General features: G+C 37.7%; 1 protein-coding gene across 3 annotated transcripts in view; it reads right to left on the bottom strand.

The window, feature by feature from the left end:
* The window catches only part of MYO6 (myosin VI), a 144685-nt gene that overhangs the window by 21906 nt on the left and 100317 nt on the right, over window positions 1–22462 (bottom strand). For all 3 annotated transcript variants that reach the window (XR_014295118.1, XM_082633765.1, XM_082633766.1), the window contains exons 16-25: window positions 21503–21630; window positions 19293–19388; window positions 18824–18997; window positions 15465–15503; window positions 13097–13190; window positions 5695–5825; window positions 5530–5607; window positions 3600–3729; window positions 1801–1891; window positions 944–1094 (exon numbers count right to left, since the gene is read on the bottom strand). Coding sequence is in view for 2 of the 3 variants with exons in the window: in XM_082633765.1 (XP_082489891.1) it covers window positions 944–1094; window positions 1801–1891; window positions 3600–3729; window positions 5530–5607; window positions 5695–5825; window positions 13097–13190; window positions 15465–15503; window positions 18824–18997; window positions 19293–19388; window positions 21503–21630 (1112 nt within the window). In the remaining variant the exon portion in view is untranslated. The remainder of the gene's footprint in view (window positions 1–943; window positions 1095–1800; window positions 1892–3599; window positions 3730–5529; window positions 5608–5694; window positions 5826–13096; window positions 13191–15464; window positions 15504–18823; window positions 18998–19292; window positions 19389–21502; window positions 21631–22462) is intronic.

Here is a 22462-nt window from a genome sequence, read left to right as displayed (position 1 = left end):
TGCAAAATCAGCTAAGGCTATCCAAAGCATTTTCATTTTTCTCTTGACTTCTTTCTCCATTCTTCCTCCAAGATTCATCATTGTCTACATAAAATATCTGTAGAAAACATCGTAAAAGCCTCGCTTTGAGGTATTATATCCCACATAATTACACTGAATTATGAAAGTAGATGAGAAAAACATCAAGACCCTAAAGTACAACAGAAAAAGATATGAATAGACAGACGAAATATAACTAACAAACAAGCACATAGAAAAAATTTTCAGTCCCACTAGTAATCAAATGAAAATCAAAACCAAAAAAAAGAGGCCCCCTTTTCTTTGCCACAAAATATGGAGGAAAACTGTTACTTCATAACAGTTAAGTAATTTATGATATAGCTTATATGAAGCTAACGGAATAACAGGAACGAGGCACTAACATAAGATAGGGATACAAAATTAAATGTACATGATAAGAACTATGCAAAAATATGTACATATAAACTAAGATTGAGAGGAATATGCAACAGTATAATAGTTGAATGTGTTAGTGTGGGGGGGTAAGGATTTGGGGGTGATTTTCTCCAGATTTTCAATAATATTACATTACTTTTATAATTTAAAAATTAGTTTCTGAAAGTAGAAAAAGATGAAACAAAATTAATATGCATTAATCCTCTCTCAGTAATGATTCTGCCAAAGCTTACCAACAGAGTATAGTATTTTAGTATTTTGGAAAAATCTTTCCTAGCAACAGATGAACTGCACAAAAATTGTCTTTTTAAATTTTTTTTACTATGAAAAATTTCAAATATAGAGTAAATAATATGTTGAGCATCACTTATCCCTGAGACTCAATGTCTGTAACGTTTTGTATCTTTAAAAAAAGGACAATACCAATAACAAAAGGTATTAAAAATTATTTTTAAAGGTCAAAGTCATTTGGATTAAAATTACATACCTTAATTTTGGCCATTAAAGCATCAATAGAAATTTCAAGGTCCTTGACCTGTTTATTCATCTCTGGTTTTCCATCTTTCAATGCACTTACTACTTCGTTAAATTTATCAAGCCGTTTTTTCAGTGTGCCCACCTTAACCAGGCCATCAATGCTGTAAAGATAACAACACTTCATCAGAGTTTAATATCACCATTGAATGCTGCAGACAGATTTTTCATTTTAATAAAATACCAAACATATTGTTAAACAGAGTATTTCACTTCTGTTTTCATGTTATTCAATAGTCTCTTTTTTTAGATCTTTTGTTGAGGGTAAAAGGAGTCATCAAATATGGATGTGAATGCATTAATATGTGTCAGCAAGATTTAAGCCTTCTATACTTGCACTGAAAAATTTGAGAATTCAAATTACAGAAAAACTTAAAAGAGTAGAATCAAATAAGAAATAAAGACTAAACTGACAGTGAGACAATATAACTCCTACAGGTAACCTTGAAAATTATGGTCAAAATATTAATGAGATATTTTTAAAAACAATGTCAATTTGATATTTATCAATAAACTCAAGTCACTAAAATAATCAGAATAAAACAGCTTCTTTCAACCTTTTACAGCGTTTACATTTTTCTAAGCTACTTCAAATCCTTTTATAGAATGAGGCAAGTAATGAATTAATGAAGCAATTAATTAACTAATGTCCAATAAACAACATGAATAACAGACTAATACATCTTTTACAAAGAACATGAGAAAAAAGGAAACTCTGTGAGTATGCAAACTGCTCTTCAGTATGACTTTATGCCATTTTATATTAGGGTAAATAGGTTTTTTGGATTCTTTAGGCTCTATTCATCTTACCGAGGTTTGTGTCGTCTTTTGCAAAGCCACATTCGAACAGTTTTCTGCATTTTAATGCAGGCTTCAGCTCGATATTTTATTTTGTTTTTCACTATGTGTAAGAGGAAAATATAATGACAGAAATAATTATTTAGTTTAAATCAGACATACAGGATTTTTAAAAACCATTCATTTCTACAAAGCAATTCTCAAGAAACACAAAATCTTGATGAACATATTATATCAGACATCAAAACTGGCAAGTTTAACATTTCTTTAGTTCTTTATACTTCTTAAAATAAAAAGCATATCATGTATATAGTTAGGTGGACATTTTAAATATATTATCTCCTTGTTATGCTACATTAATGCATCCCAAATTGTCCTAGGTAATAATGGTCTAGGAAATGTTAACAGGCGTGTCTTGAAAAAAAATCCACCTGTCAAATGAACTCAGGAAAAGCTATGCGCTACCCCTCCTTCTGGAGAGTCACAATGAACATACTGAGTGAGGCCTCTAAGAATCCTACAGTAAAGGACTCTACTTAACTTCAGTTACTCGATATCCTAGACTGATCTGACCTGGAGACATTTTTTTCAGAGGTTCCCCATTAACATGCTGCAAAGATCCTGTCTACTTACTGACTTGACCACTGCACAACACAGTCCACAAATGAATAGTACAGTAGAAATAATTGTAATATGTTTTCCATCATAATGCAATGTTTAAAGCTGAAGGCATTTAACTATAGTGACAAGTATGTTCATATTTCACTTGGAAAGTGATGGGAAAAGAGCTTCTGTTGTCTTTTTATTATTATAGTTTTGTTTTTATTTATATCACAATTGACTAACAAAAGACCTCATGATAGCATGCACGTTGCTTGCACGATTCCTTTTCATTAGGTCAAAGGAATTTTTTTTATTAATAAGCAGCAATGTACTGAATCCTCTTCATGTGCCTAGCACTGTTCCAGGTACTGTGGAGAGTATGGCGGGGGCGGGGGATTATAAATGTAATCAAGTTACTAACAATACTCCCTACAGCTAAAGGTTTGCTATAGACCATCCGGTAACCCAAAACTATTCTGTCCCTCATCCTTGCTTTGGGTCAGAGATAAGTAGTTGCTACAATATTTTAAGACTTTAGACTTTGTCCTTTATTAAAGGAAGCTATAATCAAAGGCTTTTAGTTAGAGACTCTGGGAAGGTAAGTCTGGGAAGCCAGGAAAACCAGTTTGGGAGCCACTGAAGTTACTCTGCAGGCTGGGGAGAGGGACTTCAGTAAGGCAGTGGCAATAAATAAAGAGGAAAGAATGTACATTGTCTGGAAGGGGAATCAACAGAGCTTGCTGACTGGCATGATTTCAGGGACAGGAAGAGAGTTACAACTGTGACACTTTTAGCGTGTGTATTCTGGTGATGCTACGGGGATGGAAAGAAAAGTTCTGGTTTTAGTCTGAGAGACTGGGGTGCGGTGTGGGGAGCAGGGGAGAAAGGGAGAGGAGGGGAGGGGGGGAAAATCAAGGTAGTGAGTTCTGGGGGGGTATTTAGGTCGTGATGAAATTAATTATCACATGATGCATGCGATTAAAGAAGGTAAGTATCATACACTCAAAACACTTAAAAAAGAAAGTCCACAGGTACTAATTTATTACATACTACATGTAAGGCGTTAGGGGAGGAACCAGGGACACAGCATGAAGAAGTGACACAGTCCCTGTTGTCTAGCGCTCACCACTGGGACAAAGGTATAACATTCCACAAACCAGTTCATTTCCAAAATAATTGCGCATCTCGGAGTGGAAGGAAACACCTACGTTTGATGACGGACAGTGAGCACCACTGAACCTTCTTCCAGCGACTGCAGATGAGCCAGTGATTGACCCTCTTGACCAGCTCTGCTAAGTGGTCAGGGTCAGACTTCATAATCTGATCAAATTCTGCAAACTAGGAGATAAAATCATTGGCTAACAGTATCAAAAGACAGATGTGTTTAAACATACAGAGAGATACAAAATAACTGGCACTCAAATCCAAAATCTAGCTTTCTGGAAGTGGTCACAAGCCTATTACACAGACATGTCTCAGTGGGGTACACAGCAAACCCAAGCATACTTGGCTGAATTTTGCTGCCTTCCTCTTCCTTCCTCCAGGATCGTTTTTGCAGTGGTTGGGCTGGGGGGTTACTCACTGCTAGTTAGCAGACTCAATAGGAAAAGTAGAAAAAGAATCTTAAATGACCACTGCAGATAGTTAGCAAAAAGGTTTTATGGAAAAAAGAATGAAAAAAGGTCTACTATCTCTCTGAACTGGCTCATCCATATTCTCAGATCACTGGAGAAGTAAAGGTCAGCTCTATAAAATCAGGTACCACCAAAACTACTGTGTCTCTCCCAATCCCCACCTTTATTCTGGTCAGAGATAAGAAACTGCTACTAAGAGACACACAAAACAAATAAAACATCTACTAGGTTATTAAATAAGAACATGCATTATTTCCACAATTTACCACCAAATTACATATTGATTTCTATCCTTTACCAAATATCTCACTACAATATATTGAAGATGTCACACATCTATCAAAATAACAGCTTCTCATAATCGAAATTAAAGGTAATATAATTAGATGAAAGATCTTTGACAATCTGCCTTGCGCTTTCTTTCACTGTATCCTGACTGATTAATTTTTCTGGAAGCAAATAAGACCAAGTGCTTTCTCTACCAAGCTCTTAATTCTAAAATAATTACTACAGTCCTGAAATGAGAAATGTTGAGTTTATGATAAATATGTGTGATTACAGCTAAGCCAACTATGAATACTTATATTCTTAACTTTTTTTCTTTTATAAGAGATCATATAAGTTTTCTGCAGTAAAAATATTCACAGGAAAGTGCATACATTTGGTAATGCATTACACAGATTTCATTTCATGCCCCAAGATGTGAAATCAGATTTATTTATTATGATTAATTTAGGCTTCAAGGAACTAGAGATATTTATTAATGATTTTGCTAAGTCAAACAAGTATAGTTGTCTATTATATAATAATAATTGTGTTTAAAATTATGAGAATGCAATATTCAATCAATATTAAAGAAGTCAGGAATGGTGAAAATATTATGAACAGATTGTGAAGAGCATTTAAGTATTTCTGTATTGTATATATTTAGTTATGAAATATTCTATAACTCAATTTTGTATCCTAGTACAGGACTAGTACAAGAATCTGTAAATACTAAAACTATGGGTAGCCTAAGAAAATTGTTACATACAAAAGTATTTATACAGTCATTCCTTCTATGATTTGACAGAAGTCAGCACAGACTCCAGTCCAATTTTCTGTATGTTACACATCTATCAAGCTCTAATAGATCTCATTCTCACAATGAAGACTCAAAAGTGCTGTGAATTTTTTAATTGTTGAAGACTGAATATGTTTTAGAAAAGCTTTCAACTTGTTTAAAACAGAAGTATCTCAGGTTAACCCTTATTTAAGTAAAAAATTCAACTAAACAATCCTCTGATTCCAATACTTCCAAAGCTGAAAAAAAAAAAAAAAAAAAACCCTGTACAGAGTACTATACATTGTAAACTTCTCACCAGTGGGAAAATTGTGTGTATGTGTGTCACACACATATGCATGCCCTTTAAGAATAATATAAATCACTGAACACTTAAAAATATTCACTGACTCCGACTATCCATACTAATTATGTTAAAGTTTAAAATAAAAATGTACTTACCTTGCCAGGTCTAAAAAATACTTTTGTTAACCCAAACTTGTAGTCGATTTCATTTAAGCCCAAAGCTTTAAAAAGAGCCTGAAAAATAAAATTTAAATGCCAATTAGGAATTAATAAGAAAGATAGTTTATAGCTAAGATATCTCAATTTAGGTAGTATTTGTACCTTACAAAATAGTCTTGGATCTAATCTTGCGAGTTTATCTGGCATATACTTTTTATACATGTTGTAGAGTTCATGAAACGAAGCTCGCGATGGGAAACCGCCCTGCATCAAGTCCAAAACAGACACCATACCTACATTCATAAACAAACAGAAGTTTTACTGCCAATCACTGTGCAGAAGTCCAAGGATAACTTGCAAATGATCAAAGAATTTTATAAATTAAAAGGGGTAATTTACAGAAATTATCAGCAATGAAATATCACATAGAAAATATCATACTTATACTCAATATGTCCCAGCTTACCCACTACCTAAAAACTACTGTAATCAAATTTCATCTAAAACTAGCTTGACTAACTATTTTCTAGAGATGAACGACTGGTCTCTAAAAAATTCAAATGTAGTTTGTATCTTTTTTTTCTGCTGGAAGCCTTTGTGTCACAATCATGGTATACAAGGCAAAGACCTGCATTAGGCTATTTTCCAAGTCCTGAGGCTGCTTTTGGAACAAGATTCCTGGTAAGAGTCTCCAAGACAAAGTCAAACACATTCCCCGATTCTCACCAGTGCTTCAAGCAAACGGAGAAGATAGGAGAGCACACTTTCTCACTATAAAGACCCTCTTTCACTCACCTCTCAAAGGAACTAGTCAACTGGGGTAAAGAGTCTATAGGATGACTATCTATATTCAGTATAACTCTACTAAGGGATTAATTTGAGCCTTGAGTCAGTGTGAGCTTCTCACGTCAGGAAAAGCATAAAATAGGAAAAGGCTCAACTACTATAGATAATGCCAGGACTTTTGTTTATAGAAAGACCTGGATTTCAGTCTACAGGACTATTTAAATCAGTGAAGAAAATAAGATTATTCAATAAAAAGTGTTAGGGACAAATGGCTAGACATTTAGAGAACAAAAATAACATCAGATCCTTCCCTCACTCCTTATACCAAAATAAATTTCTGCTGGTCAAAAAGTTAAACTAGCAAAATAAAATTATAAAATATTTTTAAATGAGTGGATTTTTATTTTAAAGTAATCTCATTGGAAAGAGAGCCTCTCTAGGCAATCAGATTGAATTTTAACCTGTCTGACTGGCAAAGATGTAAAACCCCAATAGTACTTGGGGACGATGACAGTATAGGAAAACATGCACATACATTCTTAGTGGGAGAGTAAACCAGTGCAACAGTTTTAGACGGCAGTTTGGAACATTTATTTATATTATTAAATTAATATTAAGTGTTAATAATAGATATCTATCCTTTTGACTATTTTCAACTTTGATGAATCTATCCTACAACTTGTCACGTATGTGGGCACAGAGAAGGTCTACGTGTTCACTGGGTCACTGGTGGTAATAGAAAACACAGAAATCACTTAAATATTAATTAAATTATGTTATAACCGTATGATAGAATATGATATATTTATTAAAAATAACAGGGCAGAGGTTTAACAAGTATGAAAAATATGTCCAAGACACAGAGTTAAGTGGTCACCCCTGAGAAGTGAGACTTCTTTTTACTTATATTATTCTGTACCATGTCATTTTTGTTACAGTGAACATATATAGCTATTATAACTTAAATATAATAAATATATATTATATGCAATAGATAATTTATATATAATACTATAATGTATAACATATTATGTATTATAATTAAACAAAGTTTAGTATTAAATTAAACATAATATTAAATTTAATTTAATATAATATAATGGAACATATAAACGCAATTATTCCTATGGAGAGTTCAGATCTAGATTTAGTTTTTGGCTCTGCTTGGAGAAATAAAAGTAAGGTTTGGTTGATATTGTCACAATTGTTGCCCATTTTATTTATATCAAAAAAACAAGTACCCTTAGAAATGTGTGCATCCCAACCTCTGAGTCCCTTGGCTTGCCCTGTAGCTGCAGACAACTAGGCTCACAGAAGTAAATCAAGAATTTCATGGAGCTTAACAAATTACCAAGTCTACGCTGCTTTCTCCAAACTTGAAGCTAATTTATTCTAAAGATCTTTTGATGCTTAAAAAAAGTAAACATCACCAATCACTCTCCCTTCTAGAGATTCCCATGACCTGGCTCTTTCTTGGGGAGTTTGGTGAAGAGCCAGGTTTGCAGTCCCAGCTGGTCATCCTCAGAACCCCTCTTTGCTACCACAGACGGGCAGCAGAGGCCCGAGGTTAAAGAAAGAAGACCTGCCTTCTCTCACCTTCCCCCCCACTTTGCCCTGGGGTTGGCTGATCAGAAGATAGTCACTTTAGTAAAAGCTGTCCTCAATTAATTAATTCTCCTTAAATTGGAAAAAAGAAAGAAATGGAAAGGCAAGGTATTATGGAAATCAAATCTTAAATGTCGTTTTTTTTAGAAAACTTCATCATTATTTTTCTTTCCACCAGTTATTGGTATTTTTTGCTTTTCCTCATTACCTAGCCACATAACTGGAACCAACTCTATGCCATTTTACTATTATAAGTACTATAAAAAAAATCAAACTATTATGAGTTGGTGGCATCTATTAAGCTGCCAACAGATCTTAACATGTTAAAATACACTGCTTACTGAAAGAGGAATCCCAGCTAAAGCATCAGTGAGCCCACACTCTGCTAATCTAATAGTATATATAGCTAAATCTAAACACACTTGACTTGCCAGGACACTGGATGCTCACTTAGGAAATAAATGACATTATATTAGGCTAAAGAAATTGTAAAGAGAAATTTAAATAAGAAAAATAGTCAAAGTAAAAATGATCTGAAGAAAATATTACAAAAATACATCTATACATATATAGGAATAAAACAGACATCACTTATTTAACTTTCTAGTATTTGTTAAAATTAGTCACAAATAAATCTTTTTATTTCCTAGACTGTGCATTTCATTCAACAAATATTTTCTAAGTCTAGTACGTGCTTTGCATTGCCAGGAAGCAGGAACATGCATACAAACCAAAACAGACACAGTTTCTGCCCTCGAGAGGTTTATAGATTAGAGAAAGGAGACAATAAATAAAATGTATGACTGTGAAATGACGGTGCTAGGCACCCTTTACTCATGCCCCCTTCCCAGTTGGGGGCTTTCATAAAGAAATGACAACCAAGCGCAAACGTGAAAAATAAGACAAAGGGGAGATAAGAGCTTCTGAAACAGGAAGCAGCGTGTGCACAGGCCCCATGAACAGAGGGAATACGGAGCATTTAAGGAACTAAAGCAAAGGCTGGAGTGACTGGAGAATGGAGAGGAGAGAGAGAAAACAGAGGAGGCTATAGACACACGGGCCAGACCAGATGGGGCCTCATAAGCTATGAGGATGCTGCTCTTTACCCTAATCATAATCAGAAGCCACTGCAGCATTTTAAGCAATAAAAAGACATGCTCAGATTTGAGCTGTAAAGCAGTAATTCTGGATGTATGTGAAGAACAGACCGAGCAGATGTGAGGAGGATACTTAGGAAACTTCAGCAAAAAGCCAGGTGAAAGATGGTGACAGCTTGGATTAGGGAGTACTAAGGCTCACTGTCTACTAGGAGAGTAGACCTTAAATGTTCTCACAACAAGCAAGCAATGGTAATTATATTACCTCCTGGGACTCTTAGCTAACACGACGGTGGCAATCCTTTTGCAATATGTTAGTGTATCAAATCAACACATTGCACAATTTGCACCTACACAACGTTATATGTCAATTATATCTCAGGAAATCTGGAGGAGTGAAAGACACACTCTTCAGGTCATATAAAGGGCCTTGGGGAGACTTAGATTGAGAATATGTAGCTAGGTGGTCCAGTGTGACATGGAGACTGAGATTGAGAATATGTAGCTAGGTGGTCCAGTGTGACATGGAGACTTAGATTGAGAATATGTAGCTAGGTGGTCCACTATGACATGGAGACTTAGATTGAGAATATGTAGCTAGGTGGTCCAGTGTGACATGGAGACTGAGATTGAGAATATGTAGCTAGATGGTCCAGTATGACATGGAGACTTAGATTGAGAATATGTAGCTAGGTGGTCCAGTGTGACATGGAGACTTAGATTGAGAATATGTAGCTAGGTGGTCCAGTGTGACATGGAGACTTAGATGGAGAATATGTAGCTAGGTGGTCCAGTGTGACATGGAGACTTAGATTGAGAATATGTAGCTAGGTGGTCCAGTGTGACATGGAGACTTAGATTGAGAATATGTAGCTAGGTGGTCCACTGTGACATGGAGAGTTAGATTGAGAATATGTAGCTAGGTGGTCCCGTGTGACATGGAGACTTAGATGGAGAATATGTAGCTAGGTGGTCCAGTGTGACATGGAGACTTAGATTGAGAATATGTAGCTAGGTGGTCCAGTGTGACATGGAGACTTAGATTGAGAATATGTAGCTAGGTGGTCCAGTGTGACATGGAGACTTAGATTGAGAATATGTAGCTAGGTGGTCCAGTGTGACATGGAGACTGAGATTGAGAATATGTAGCTAGGTGGTCCAGTGTGACATGGAGACTTAGATTGAGAATATGTAGCTAGGTGGTCCAGTGTGACATGGAGACTTAGATTGAGAATATGTAGCTAGGTGGTCCAGTGTGACATGGAGACTTAGATTGAGAATATGTAGCTAGGTGGTCCAGTGTGACATGGAGACTTAGATTGAGAATATGTAGCTAGGTGGTCCAGTGTGACATGGAGACTTAGATTGAGAATATGTAGCTAGGTGGTCCAGTGTGACATGGAGACTTAGATTGAGAATATGTAGCTAGGTGGTCCAGTGTGACATGGAGACTTAGATTGAGAATATGTAGCTAGGTGGTCCAGTGTGACATGGAAACTTAGATGGAGAATATGTAGCTAGGTGGTCCAGTGTGACATGGAGACTTAGATGGAGAATATGTAGCTAGGTGGTCCAGTGTGACATGGAGACTTAGATTGAGAATATGTAGCTAGGTGGTCCAGTGTGACATGGAGACTTAGATGGAGAATATGTAGCTAGGTGGTCCAGTGTGACATGGAGACTTAGATTGAGAATATGTAGCTAGGTGGTCCAGTATGACATGGAGACTTAGATTGAGAATATGTAGCTAGGTGGTCCAGTATGACATGGAGACTTAGATTGAGAATATGTAGCTAGGTGGTCCAGTGTGATAGTTGCTAGGCACATGCTCTGTAGTTGCACTAGCCACATGTGACTATTTATATTTAATTTTTTTTAATTAAAATCAAATACAAATTAAAAATTCAGTACCTAAGTCATACTAGTCACATCTCAAGAGCTCAGTAGCCACAAGTGTCTAGTGGCTACCCTAGTGGACAACACAGGTATAGAATATGTCCACCTCCATGGAAAGTTATACGGAACAGCACTGATCAAGAGCGAGAAGGAGAACAGGCCTAACCCAGAGCTGAAAAAACTCTGACAAAGAATATCTAGGTAGAAGATGACCCTGCAGAGGAGGCAGGAATGGCCAGAGAATTCAAAGGAGAGGCAGGGACACACGCTGCTTTAGGCGCTGAGGGAAGGCTATGTTATGGGGATGGGGATGGAGGCAAATGCTGCCGGACTCCACTGAGATGAGGTCTGAGGAAACAGGTGATTCAGGGTCCAGGGAATCACTGGAAACCTTATCAAGAATTATTTTGTTGGAAACTGAATTCCCTCGGGTTAAAGAGCAAGTGGAAGGCAGGAAACTGAGAAAGCAAGAAGAGAATATTCTTGGAGAGAAAAGCAAAAACTGGAGAAAAGAAAGTGAGGCCAGAGATGGGGAGGCAGCTGGACAGAAATGTCGGTGAGCGGGTGAAGATGAGGTTTCGATGGGAGAAACCATCTCAGAGCTTCAATACAGATCATCAACACCGAAGATCAGTGGAAAGGCAGGAAGGAATGGGTCCAAAGAACGACAGTCTCGATGAGGAAGAGAGGCACTTCCTCCTTTCTACCAGGAGGGCGGCTGTGCAGGTAGAAGAAGTGCTTGGTAGCACACAGGTAAACCTGGCTTTCAGCTTTTTAGTAAAAAGAGGTGAGGCTGCCTGTTAGCAGAGGCCCAGAGACTTGAGGAGAGCAGGGTGGGTCTGACGGGTCTGGGGAGAAACAGAGCCTGCTGGCCGGGGAAACTCGGTGGGGCGGGTCATGAGAGCCCTCTGAAGGTTAGTGATCGTGAATTTGTAACAGTGCCCATCTATCGTGCCCACTTCGTCTGTGCAGATGAGGACAAAGGACAAAATTAGATTCACAAGCAGCTAAGGCTTTGTGAGAAGGGTCAAGGGTAGATGCAGCTGGGGGAGCCCAAGGCTTATATAATTAGGGGAGGGCACTTTAAGAAAAATAGTATGAAATTACAAATTACAAAAGCATACAAAATCAGGTTCAGGGTTTTGATAGGAGCTCATTTAAATAAGGCACCCTGAAGCTCAAGTGACCGTAGCTTTCTAATAAATCCGCCTCTAAGAGGAGCAAGATAAGGAGTCAGGGAGGCAAGAGAGTTTCCGGAAGTGTCCCAGGCCTGAATCAGCGGGAGAGGCAGGGGTGGTGTGGGAGGGATGGAGGATGGGCACGGGGAAGGAAAACAGGGAGTCCAGGGCCCAAGACTTGGGTGACTAAGCACAGGCAGAATGTGGCCGGGTGAGGGGTAGAAAGTTTAACCAAGTGCAGAAAAGTTCCACAGAAGCCGAGGGTACTGTGTTGTTTTCTTTTTTTTTTTTTTTACAAGTAGTGGAATGGGAAGCAAGGACATCAAAACTGGGCTTCCCTGGTGGCGCAGTGGTTAAGAATCCACCTGCCAATGCAGGGGACACAGGTTCAAGCCCTGGTCCGGGAAGATCCCACATGCCACAGAGCAACTAAGCCCATGCGCCACAACTACTGAGCCTGCACTCTAGAGCTCGCGAGTCACAACTACTGAGCCCCAGTGCTGCAACTACTGAAGCCCGCATGCCTAGAGCCCGTGCTCCGCTACAAGAGAAGCCACTGCAATGAGAGGCCCGCTCACCGCAACAACTAGAGAAAGCCTGCGCACAGCAACGAAGACCCAACACAGCCAAAAGTAAAAACAAATTAAATAAATTAATTTTTTTTAAAAAAAGGACACCAAAACCCACTGCCTGACCCAGTTACGTGGGAACGAACCACTGCAGGACTGAGAAGGCCACAGAAAGCACCCATGAAGGGAGACCTGGGTTCGCAGCTGAAGAGTTTTTATAAATTTTACTTCAGTGATGTAAAACATCTACCCCAATACTGCTCAAATAATTTGTTAGCCCTTCTTTTCTTATAAATAAAGGAAATATAAGTCTTACCGCACTTAAAAATAATCAAGATAGTTGTGAATTATTTGAAAACACTGCATAAATTAAATTTTATTTGAACTAAGACTCTCAACACACCCCGATACAGATTACAAAATAGAGAAATACCTGAACACTGAAGTTGAGACAAAATTTGAGCTCCTTCAAAGTCGTGGCTTGTCATCTTTAAATTAGGCTTGATACAACGAATAAAGCTTGCTCCCTAGAATAATAAAGGTACTTTAAAAAATGATCCATATAGCATTCTATTTTTCTATTTCTATGAATACCAGCTTTCAGAGCATATTATCATTAACTTCTGAACCTCTTTTTTTTTTAATTAATTAATTAATTAATATATCCTTGGCTGTGTTGGGTCTTCGTTTCTATGCGAGGGCTTTCTCTAGTTGCGGCGAGCAGGGGCCACTCTTCATCGCGGTGCGCGGGCCTCTCACTGTCGCGGCGTCTCTTGTTGCGGAGCACAGCCTCCAGACGCGCAGGCTCAGTAGTTGTGGCTCACAGGCCCAGTTTCTCCGCGGCATGTGGGATCTTCCCAGACCAGGGCTTGAACCCGTGTCCCCTGCATTGGCAGGCAGATTCCCAACCACTGCGCCACCAGGGAAGCCCTGAACCTCTTTTAAAATAATCACTAAGGAACTTAAGACCATTAGCATACTTTTATAATGTAAAGCATTTATATACTAATATTAGAAAAATACATTTTAGATTTGAGTGCCAAAAAACTGTGTTATTGTAAAAAGAAAAGTCTCTCCTAGTAAAATATTTCAACATATTTAAACAATACATTTCACAGCATGACATACATGTGATTTTATTCTACATTTAAATATACTTATATGCTGTGTTTCTGTGATAAGAAAATTGCCCTATGACAAGATGGCATAAAATTATGTCTCTTAAAGTTTAAGCCAAAGTGCTAAAAAAAAAAAAAAAAGTCAACCTTTCTCATCATTCTATTTTAAAAACATACAGTGGGTGGGCTTCCCTGGTGGCACAGTGGTTGAGAGGCCGCCTGCCAATGTAGGGGATGTGGGTTCGTGCCCCGGTGCAGGAGGATCCCACATGCCGTGGAGCAACTGGGCCCGTGAGCCACAACTACTGAGCCTGCGCGTCCGGAGCCTGTGCTCCACAACGGGAGAGGTCACAGCGGTGAGAGGCCCGTGTGCCGCAAAAAAAAAAAAAAAAAAAAAATACAGTAGGTCCCTGAGCTGCACCACTGCACATTTTAAAGTTTTGTTTGTTAAACGATATGTATTTTAAAAGGCTTAAAGGCATTCATTTACAATCCGTTATCAGATTTTTGCTGAACGAGAGAGAGAGAGAATACTGCTAAGTACACAGTGAAACTGTTGGGAACTGAAGCTAATACATCCAAATAACAGCTTCGCTTCCAAGTAGCCACCTTGCAAAACTGGATAGTTAATGTCAACAATGATGCTCACTGCGAACACTTTTAGAACACTTTTTAGAAATGCCTTTTTTAAAAATCACAAATATAATCTAATCATTTTACAGTAGCATTATATTTGGGTGATAAAAATAAAATACCTCATCAGACTTAGTTTTTAAAGAAGGTCTGTCCTTAAGAGAGAAATATTTGCAAACAATGAGGATAGTTAAAAGAATTTCTTAATGGTTTCAAAAGCAAATCTAACAATAAGTTAAGCAATAATAGCACAGAGACTAAATATTTGGCTTTCAAATGGCTACGTGAAAAGAGTAATCAGTTAAGTTCTGTGGATTTGCTTAAAAAATAAGTCTTCTCTTGAAAGCATGCCTCATTTATATAACCCACGTATGAAATTTCTTTCTATGGTGAATTTTTCTTTAAAAAACAGAGAGAATTAAAATGTCTAGTTAAAAAAAAGGCTCCTAGGAAATACTGCCACTATAATAGGGCATAAAAATATTATGTCCATTTTTTTCCATATCAGTACTGTCATGTTAGAGAATGTTACCACCAGAGTAATAAAATGAAAATGAATTATATGTGTTATCTTTAAATCCTAAAAAATACATTTTCCTTCCCTATGATAACTAATTATTTTCACTTTGCTGAAGCTACAGGACAATCTTAATAACACTCAGAGAATTCTATACATTTATAAAACAATTTGACTGCACATATATATTTGACCTTTCTTCAGAAAAAACCTAACCAAAATGACAACCATTTTAAAAACTGATTTTTTTTAATGATGAAATTTGGTTTTAAATGAATTTCTAATTATTCCAGGTTTACTGTGCTTATTTGAGTAATTACTAATGATAGTTTAAGAGGACCATTTAAAAACCCTGTTTTTGAAGACTTCCCTGGCAGTCCAGTGCTTAAGACTCGGCACTTCCAGTGCAGGGGGCACAGGTTCAATCCCTGGTCGGGGAACTGAGATCCCACGTGCCTTGCGGCACAGCCGGAAAAAACAACAACAAACAAACAAAAAACCCTGTGGTTTTTTTTTTTTTTACGTGTACTCACAGTACTTCGAAGTTTATCCAGAAGCAAATTTAACTGTGTCTGTAGAAGAAAGGAAATCACTTCATTATTTCAAAGAGCAAAAGTATGTAATACCATAAGTAAATATTAGCTTTTCAACATTAGAATAAAATAACATGCAATAACACTGATATGTATAACACATTACAATTTAACAGCTTCTGGTACACAATCTCTTTAACAGACAGTAACATGCAGAAATGTATGGCTAATATATGATGCCAAGGACAATAACTTATTTTACTTATACAGAACTTATACAATTAAAAGACTGAAAATTAGCAATACTAGAAAACATCCATGCACACTTGCAGGTGGGGTGAATGAGGAAAAAGAATACAGGCAATGCAAGAAGTAAACGAAAATGCTGGGGATGCATTCAGTAAGGGATCAACGGAGCAGTATGTGAACTCGTGGCAAGCTGGGTGTAGCTTGTGTCACGCTCCATTAAGAATGAAAACGTGTTTAAAATATACACGAATGCTATGTATTAGGATTGTTTTACATAACACCTTTCATAAATGAAACTGACCTGCCTACCTGTAGAAACCCTCTCTACTATTTTAAAACTTCACATTTCAATTATTTTTAAAGGCTAGGACAGTTTTCTCAAGAAAAAGTTTCACAACGGACAGTACAAGTAGTTACTGTCCTTTCCTTTTCTTAATAATATTAAGTGATTTTAATGTACTCTGGTTCAGTACATTAAAATCATGCATTTGCTTTACTTCTCTGCAAAGTAAATTTAACTTGTTATACTGATTTTACATTGGGATGCTTATTGTACTAGTTAACAAAAGAGAAATTAAGATGTTAATTCTTCAATTAACATACTTATTCAATCACAGCTATACTTAATAATAATAATAGGTATACTTTACTGAATGCTTTCTATGAGTCAGACACTGCTCAAAGCTTTTCACGGGCATTATCATGTTTAATCCGCACAACTCTAATTAAGGATATATTAGTAGTCTCATTTTACAGGTGAAAACATTGAGGCCCAGAGAGATAAATCACTTGCCAAGATCAGGGAGCTAGTAATGGCAAAACCAAGATTCCAACAAGGACCTAACACCAAGGCTCATTCTCTTAAGCGTGATACTACACTACACTTCAGACATTATAGGCATAAGTTATAAAAACGGAGTGAATTTCTCACTGGATTAAAAAACTACAGTCACACCCCACTGATCTGCTTGACAGAGTTCTGACAACCTCAACCAGTCTAGACCAGCACACAAATGAAAAGCAAGTGTAAGAGCCACTAATTTGGAAAGAAAACAACTGTGACAAAGCCCATGCTTCCTAATCCATAGCACAGTATTCGCCCAAAAAATGGACATAAAGTTAAGTCAGTAGAAGCAGTAAAAATAAACTACAGCATCTGAGAGAAGAGGGAAGAACGTCAATTACCAAAGAACAGCGGTCAAAGACCAAAAGGCATAATAGCCTGATGCAACGCATGCTTTACTTTTATTTTATTTTTATTTTGAAGCATACAATTATTCATGTATATAATAAAAGAATATGATTTTCATCAAAAAGAATTACTTTTTCTAAAACACTAATAGTAAAAGAGTTCTATTTCAATAACCTGAAAATGTCACTTTTCAGTGGAAAACTTCTGATTCTCGGTCATGTTTGATAACTGAAGTATTACTGTAAATGCTAGCCTGTGTTGTTTTATTGCCTCCCATAACTTGAATTTGAATTTGAATTTAATGAGCTATTCTACTATATTTAAAAACAAGAATTACTACTAATATTTCATTTCAAAGTATCTCAATAAAAACATTTTGAAATTTTATTATTAACAATGTTACATCTTTTAGTTACAGTTTTCAAGCAGTTTGATGTGCAAAATACATTATATTGCATATAAGCAATTTTAAGGCACTTAAAGTCTCAACATAAAATACCTTAGTCCAAAGAATTTTAAGAATGTTTTTTGTTTTATTTATATTGTCTAAAATTTCAAGTATGTTCTTGCCAGCAATACTACTGTATCACAGTAGGAAAATACTTAATAAATGATATCTGTTTCATACAGGCTAATGTACTATTTTAAACCAATCTGTTACCATTATGTCTATTTAAGGATCTAAGAATATCCAAATAAGAGAAAGAGTATTGTCAAGAGAAGAAGAAACTCATAATTAATGAATATAACTTACAATAAAGTTTAAGACTTTTTATTCAGTTACCTGAAAAAATGTGTTATAAGCGGAATTCTCCTATATCTATGTTTCAGGTTTTGTTTTATAAACATGGTTTTATCAAGTTAGTTATTTAGAGCCCATTTCAATCCACAAGGGATTTCAGGAAGCTTACACTGTTACTATCCTAGCATTCTGAGTCTTAAATATTGTTCCTAATTACACCATTTTTAATATTTGAAGTGCACATAATGAAAGGCATATGTAGTTTTCTTGTAAACAGAACAAAAAGACTTTGTGGAAATGTATAAAAGAGAAATTAATTCTATTTCTTTGATCTATTTATTATAATTTTTTATTCATTAAACGTGACACAAAGTTTTTAAATTATCTTTTTCTATGCGAAATACTCAGCAGTTAGAACCAAATAGCAGTGTTGCATTTCTAAGGCACATCATGTGACACTTCCTTATCAGACCTCAAAGAATAAATTCCTGATCCAAAATTAATGAAACAAATGAAGTGTTCTTCAATGTCGAATAAGCAATTTGAAGGGTTTGCCACACAAAGCATTTATCTTTTACAGAAGTTCTTAAAAGCTTTAATCAAATTTTAGTGTAATATGCACACCCAAAATGCACTATGAGAGAAAACACGTTAAAAATGAATGACAAAATGAAATCATTAACTCGAGCTGGGCTCTTTTTAACACGGCAGCCACGCTGTAAGTAGGAGTCCACGAAGGTGATCATTTACCTGAAGCCCCTGGCAGTGCCTGCTTTTCCTCTCTCAACTCAACTAGTCCTCTCTAGCCATCTGGAGCTGGACTACTCCAGCTAAAACAAAACTGCTGAATGAGGAAGGAAACAGAAAACACATGGGAAAGAGAAGGTTTGAAGGTCAACCAGACAGTAAGCAGAAGCAAGAACATGAGGAGAAGCAATCAGACATGTTAAGCACCGAGAAAGAGCACGTTCGTAAAATTACAGGGTTTCGGTACGGTCAATTACTATGCCTACTTTGTGTTACTTTGCATACAGACATCGACAGTTCAGGGTCTGCTCTTGAATCTCACTCGTGGGATTTCTCAGAGTGATTTACACTATCCACTGTAGAGTATAAAACAATTACAATTTTAATGCAGTAAGAAAAAAATTCAAGTAATACATTTAGCACAAATACCTTAAACTTGTTTCCCACACTGATGAAGCTAAGTTTTCCCGCTTTTTGTTTAGTGTCTTTGTTGTTATTTGTGGATGATTCAAATAATTCCCGGATAAATTTATCCCTGGATTCACATATTAAGGACTCAAGAGACATATGTAAAGCATCATTATTTTTTTCCACAAATTGAGTCTGAAAAATAAAGCAAACAGGAGTGATTCGGTCCATCTTGTGATAATATTCCTTAACATGGTGTTGTCCGATAGAACCGTTTTGAGGTAGCGGACATGTTCTGTAGCTGTGCTGTCCAATATCGCCACCACCAGGCAGTGGGGACATCGAGCACATGAAAGGTGGCCGGTGTACTGAGGAACTGAATTTTACATTTTATTTAACTTTAAATAGCCAGATGTGGCTAGATGTTACCATATTTGCACAGCGCAGCTTCAACATCAAACGGTTTTCTCCTGGTAAAAGTTATACTCACTGTTTCATAGCACACCGCCCCCGCGAAATGCCTGATGATGAAGCCTTCGTCATCTCTGATGTTCCTGTGAACTGCCAGCTTAGACTTTCTAGGAATCTGAAAAATGATACACACACCAGTTATTAAATTATCAAAAATATACGACACAGAGCCTCCCTGGTGGCGCAGTGGTTGGGAGTTCGCCTGCCGATGCAGGGGACGCGGGTTCGTGCCCCAGTCCGGGAAGATCCCACATGCCGCGAAGCGGCTGGGCCCGTGAGCCATGGCCGCTGAGCCTGCGCGTCCGGAGCCTGTGCTCCGCAACGGGAGAGGCCACAGCAGTGAGAGGCCCGCGTACTGCCAAAAAAAAAAAAAAAAAAAAAAAATGAACAAGCTAAGACATCAGAACGTTCCCAGGCTTTTGCTGGGTGAGAGAGCTATAGCAGATTACAGAGCCCACCTCTGCATGGCAGCAGGCTGGCACGAGTCAGAGGGCGACCCTGCGGTCAAGACGCCAGCCTGATGCCCAAATCCAACACTTTCCCTCTGTGCTAAACATGGAGGTCACCTGAGCTCTCCATGCCCGTCCCCTCACCGCTAGCACGGGGGATGCAAGCAGGAGCTCCCCCAAAGGATTACCATGAGGACCAAATAAAGTAATTCAAGCAAAACTCTTAGGATGTGCCTGGCACATGCTAAAGGTTCAATAAGTGGTTATTAATAATTTTATTTTCAAAGACATACAATAAAAGTAATGATCTGTACAACTCAGAATTTTCTGTCTTGCTCCTGTTCTCTTTTGAGGAAAGTGGCCATAGTCCATTCCTGATGCTTTAGTTTGCTGTCCTTGGAGCTACATGTCTCTGAAACCCTGGTCATGATTTGTTGGCTAGCAGTGAGTACTCTTGGTAAAGGTAACCATGCATCCGCAGACTGGTCTTCACAGAGAGCAGTGAATAAACAGGACTAGATGTACGTCTTTAATCCTAGCAGCAAGTTTTGATGGGGACGCAGACTGCTTTTTTCTATCTCCACTGAAGTGAGAGAGGCAGCCTCCACATCATAAGACTTATTTAAGGATACAGAAGAACTCCAAGTCAATGGAGCAGGTAGTTGTGAGATGCAGTCCCCAGAGAAGGTTATCATCATTATATCAGCCTTTTAATGCCTTCGACCTATTCACGTTCTTGATTTAGTTAATGATGTACGGAAACAAGAATATTTGCTTTCATTCACTTAAACTCCTGGACCCATCAAGGCAGCGGATGTTATACTCTGCTACAGGCTCAAAACAATAAACAGTACAGGAGGCAGCTGCCACTCCAAGCAGCTTTTCTCTTCTTCCTTCCTTCCTTTCTTTGTTGAAGCAGCACCTATCTTCGTGGGTGAGATTAACATCCACACTTCTCTGTGCTAGTCAGCTCTTTCTGGGTGCACGGATGGCGTTGTGCTTGCATTACCTCAGGTGATGGTGGTTGAGTGTAAAGATAAACCCAGAGCTAGGTGAACATGGAAAACACCTCAACAGCCGCACACTCCAGCCTTACGGAGAATGGCCCTACCGTTCACTGCCGCAAGCAGGTAATCAAGCACAGCAGTTTGGGGAACCAGGTCTTCTGACCCTTTCAGAAGTGTACTTCTCATTTATTTCTATTGCCTTCTGTACCTGTTTTTCCCTTTAGCTAATTCTTCTATGGCTGCAGCTTCTATGACCCTCTCTGAGTACATTTTTCCATTCAAAACTCCCAAGGAAAGAGCATCAAAATCAATTTACCGATCACTAAATGAATTGCTTCCACCAGTCAGACTCTTAGCCACAAGCTTTGCCGGTCTTACAGATGTGCAGACAGGTAGCTGCTTGTGACTCGAGGTGCTAACCCCTGGGAAGTGATCAAGGTCACATGATACAAAACAGAGCAACTCATGGCCACTTAACTCAGAAGGGAGAACAAAAAAACAGGTAAACCTTTTTATACGTTTTAGATAGGTGAAATGTACTTTATATCCAGCTAAAATCGCCTTGATTAGATAGATCAGTAGCAGCAAAAATATATAGATACAAATTAAATGGTCATCTATAGAAGATACTGTGCTGAATTACAGAAGATGCTTATAGCTCTTCAAAGCCTTACATAACTTATGCGTCTAATTACCTAATATCTAATGTCTAGTACATCTTTCTAAAAGTTTTTCTTCCCACCAGAGGCTCAATTTTGAAGTAGCAAACTCACAGAGAGCCGGAAATGGTCTTTGTGCTTCTGGTGAACTTCAGATGTGAAGTGTTGATCACTTGGCTGGGGAAGGCGATTTTCTTCATCCAAAATATCCAGTATTCCCGCTAATTTTGCTTCAATTAAATCTATTTCAAAAAAAATCAGAATATGACAGGATAAAAAACATAACATTTTAAACTTACTGATCACAAATTTTGGGGACTGATCAGAAACAATGTAACATGATTCTGTAAGTATTGTATTCTCTCACAAGCAACAAAAAGCAAATGAATTTTTTCACATCCGCAATTTATTAGAAAATAACATCATATATTTAATATAGGTTTTAGAAAAACCACTCCATAAAGAAAGCGACTAACATAACAGCCGTTCCATCTGTAAGTTAGGACTGAGGCTAAAGAGCCAGAAATACCTCCTCTCCCACATGACAACTATATTCAAATTGAAGTAAAACTACAGACGTTTTTGCAGGCTTAGCTTTTTGAAACTGCTTATAGATATGGATTCAAAAACTTTCCAGCAAAACGTCAGTAACAGCACATATTTACGCTCCTTCCATTCATGTTTTTGAATTCCCTGCCTGTCCAAAATAACTATGAAATGTAAGCTGCTTACATACGTAAGCAGTGCTAAATGAGACGGACTCTAAAAGCCGCAGGACAAGGAAGCGAAATCAAGATTCTCTGACTGCACTGGTCAGAGAGTGATGCGCCTTGGGCAGTTAACGGAGGTGGAGGGGGACGCGCTAACTGGGCTGTAACTGAGAGTGCTCCGATAGATGCACGACCCAAGTGGGCTGAAGGGGAAATGGAAGAGGAGGAGCTCCAGCCAGGGTATCCCTGCGAAAGGATGTGTGTGCAGGGATACGCTGAGTGGACCAGGTAGGATGTGAAGGTGCTTGGAGAAGTGCCACGAATGGAAAGGACTGTTATTATTATTGTTCCTGTTATTGTGACT

The sequence above is a fragment of the Mesoplodon mirus genome, assembly GCF_964341445.2.
Source record: "Mesoplodon mirus genome assembly, chromosome: 10".
NCBI lineage: Eukaryota > Metazoa > Chordata > Mammalia > Artiodactyla > Ziphiidae > Mesoplodon > Mesoplodon mirus.
The sequence above is the reverse complement of the archived record's forward strand: the minus strand, read 5'-3'. Positions and strand labels throughout refer to the sequence as shown.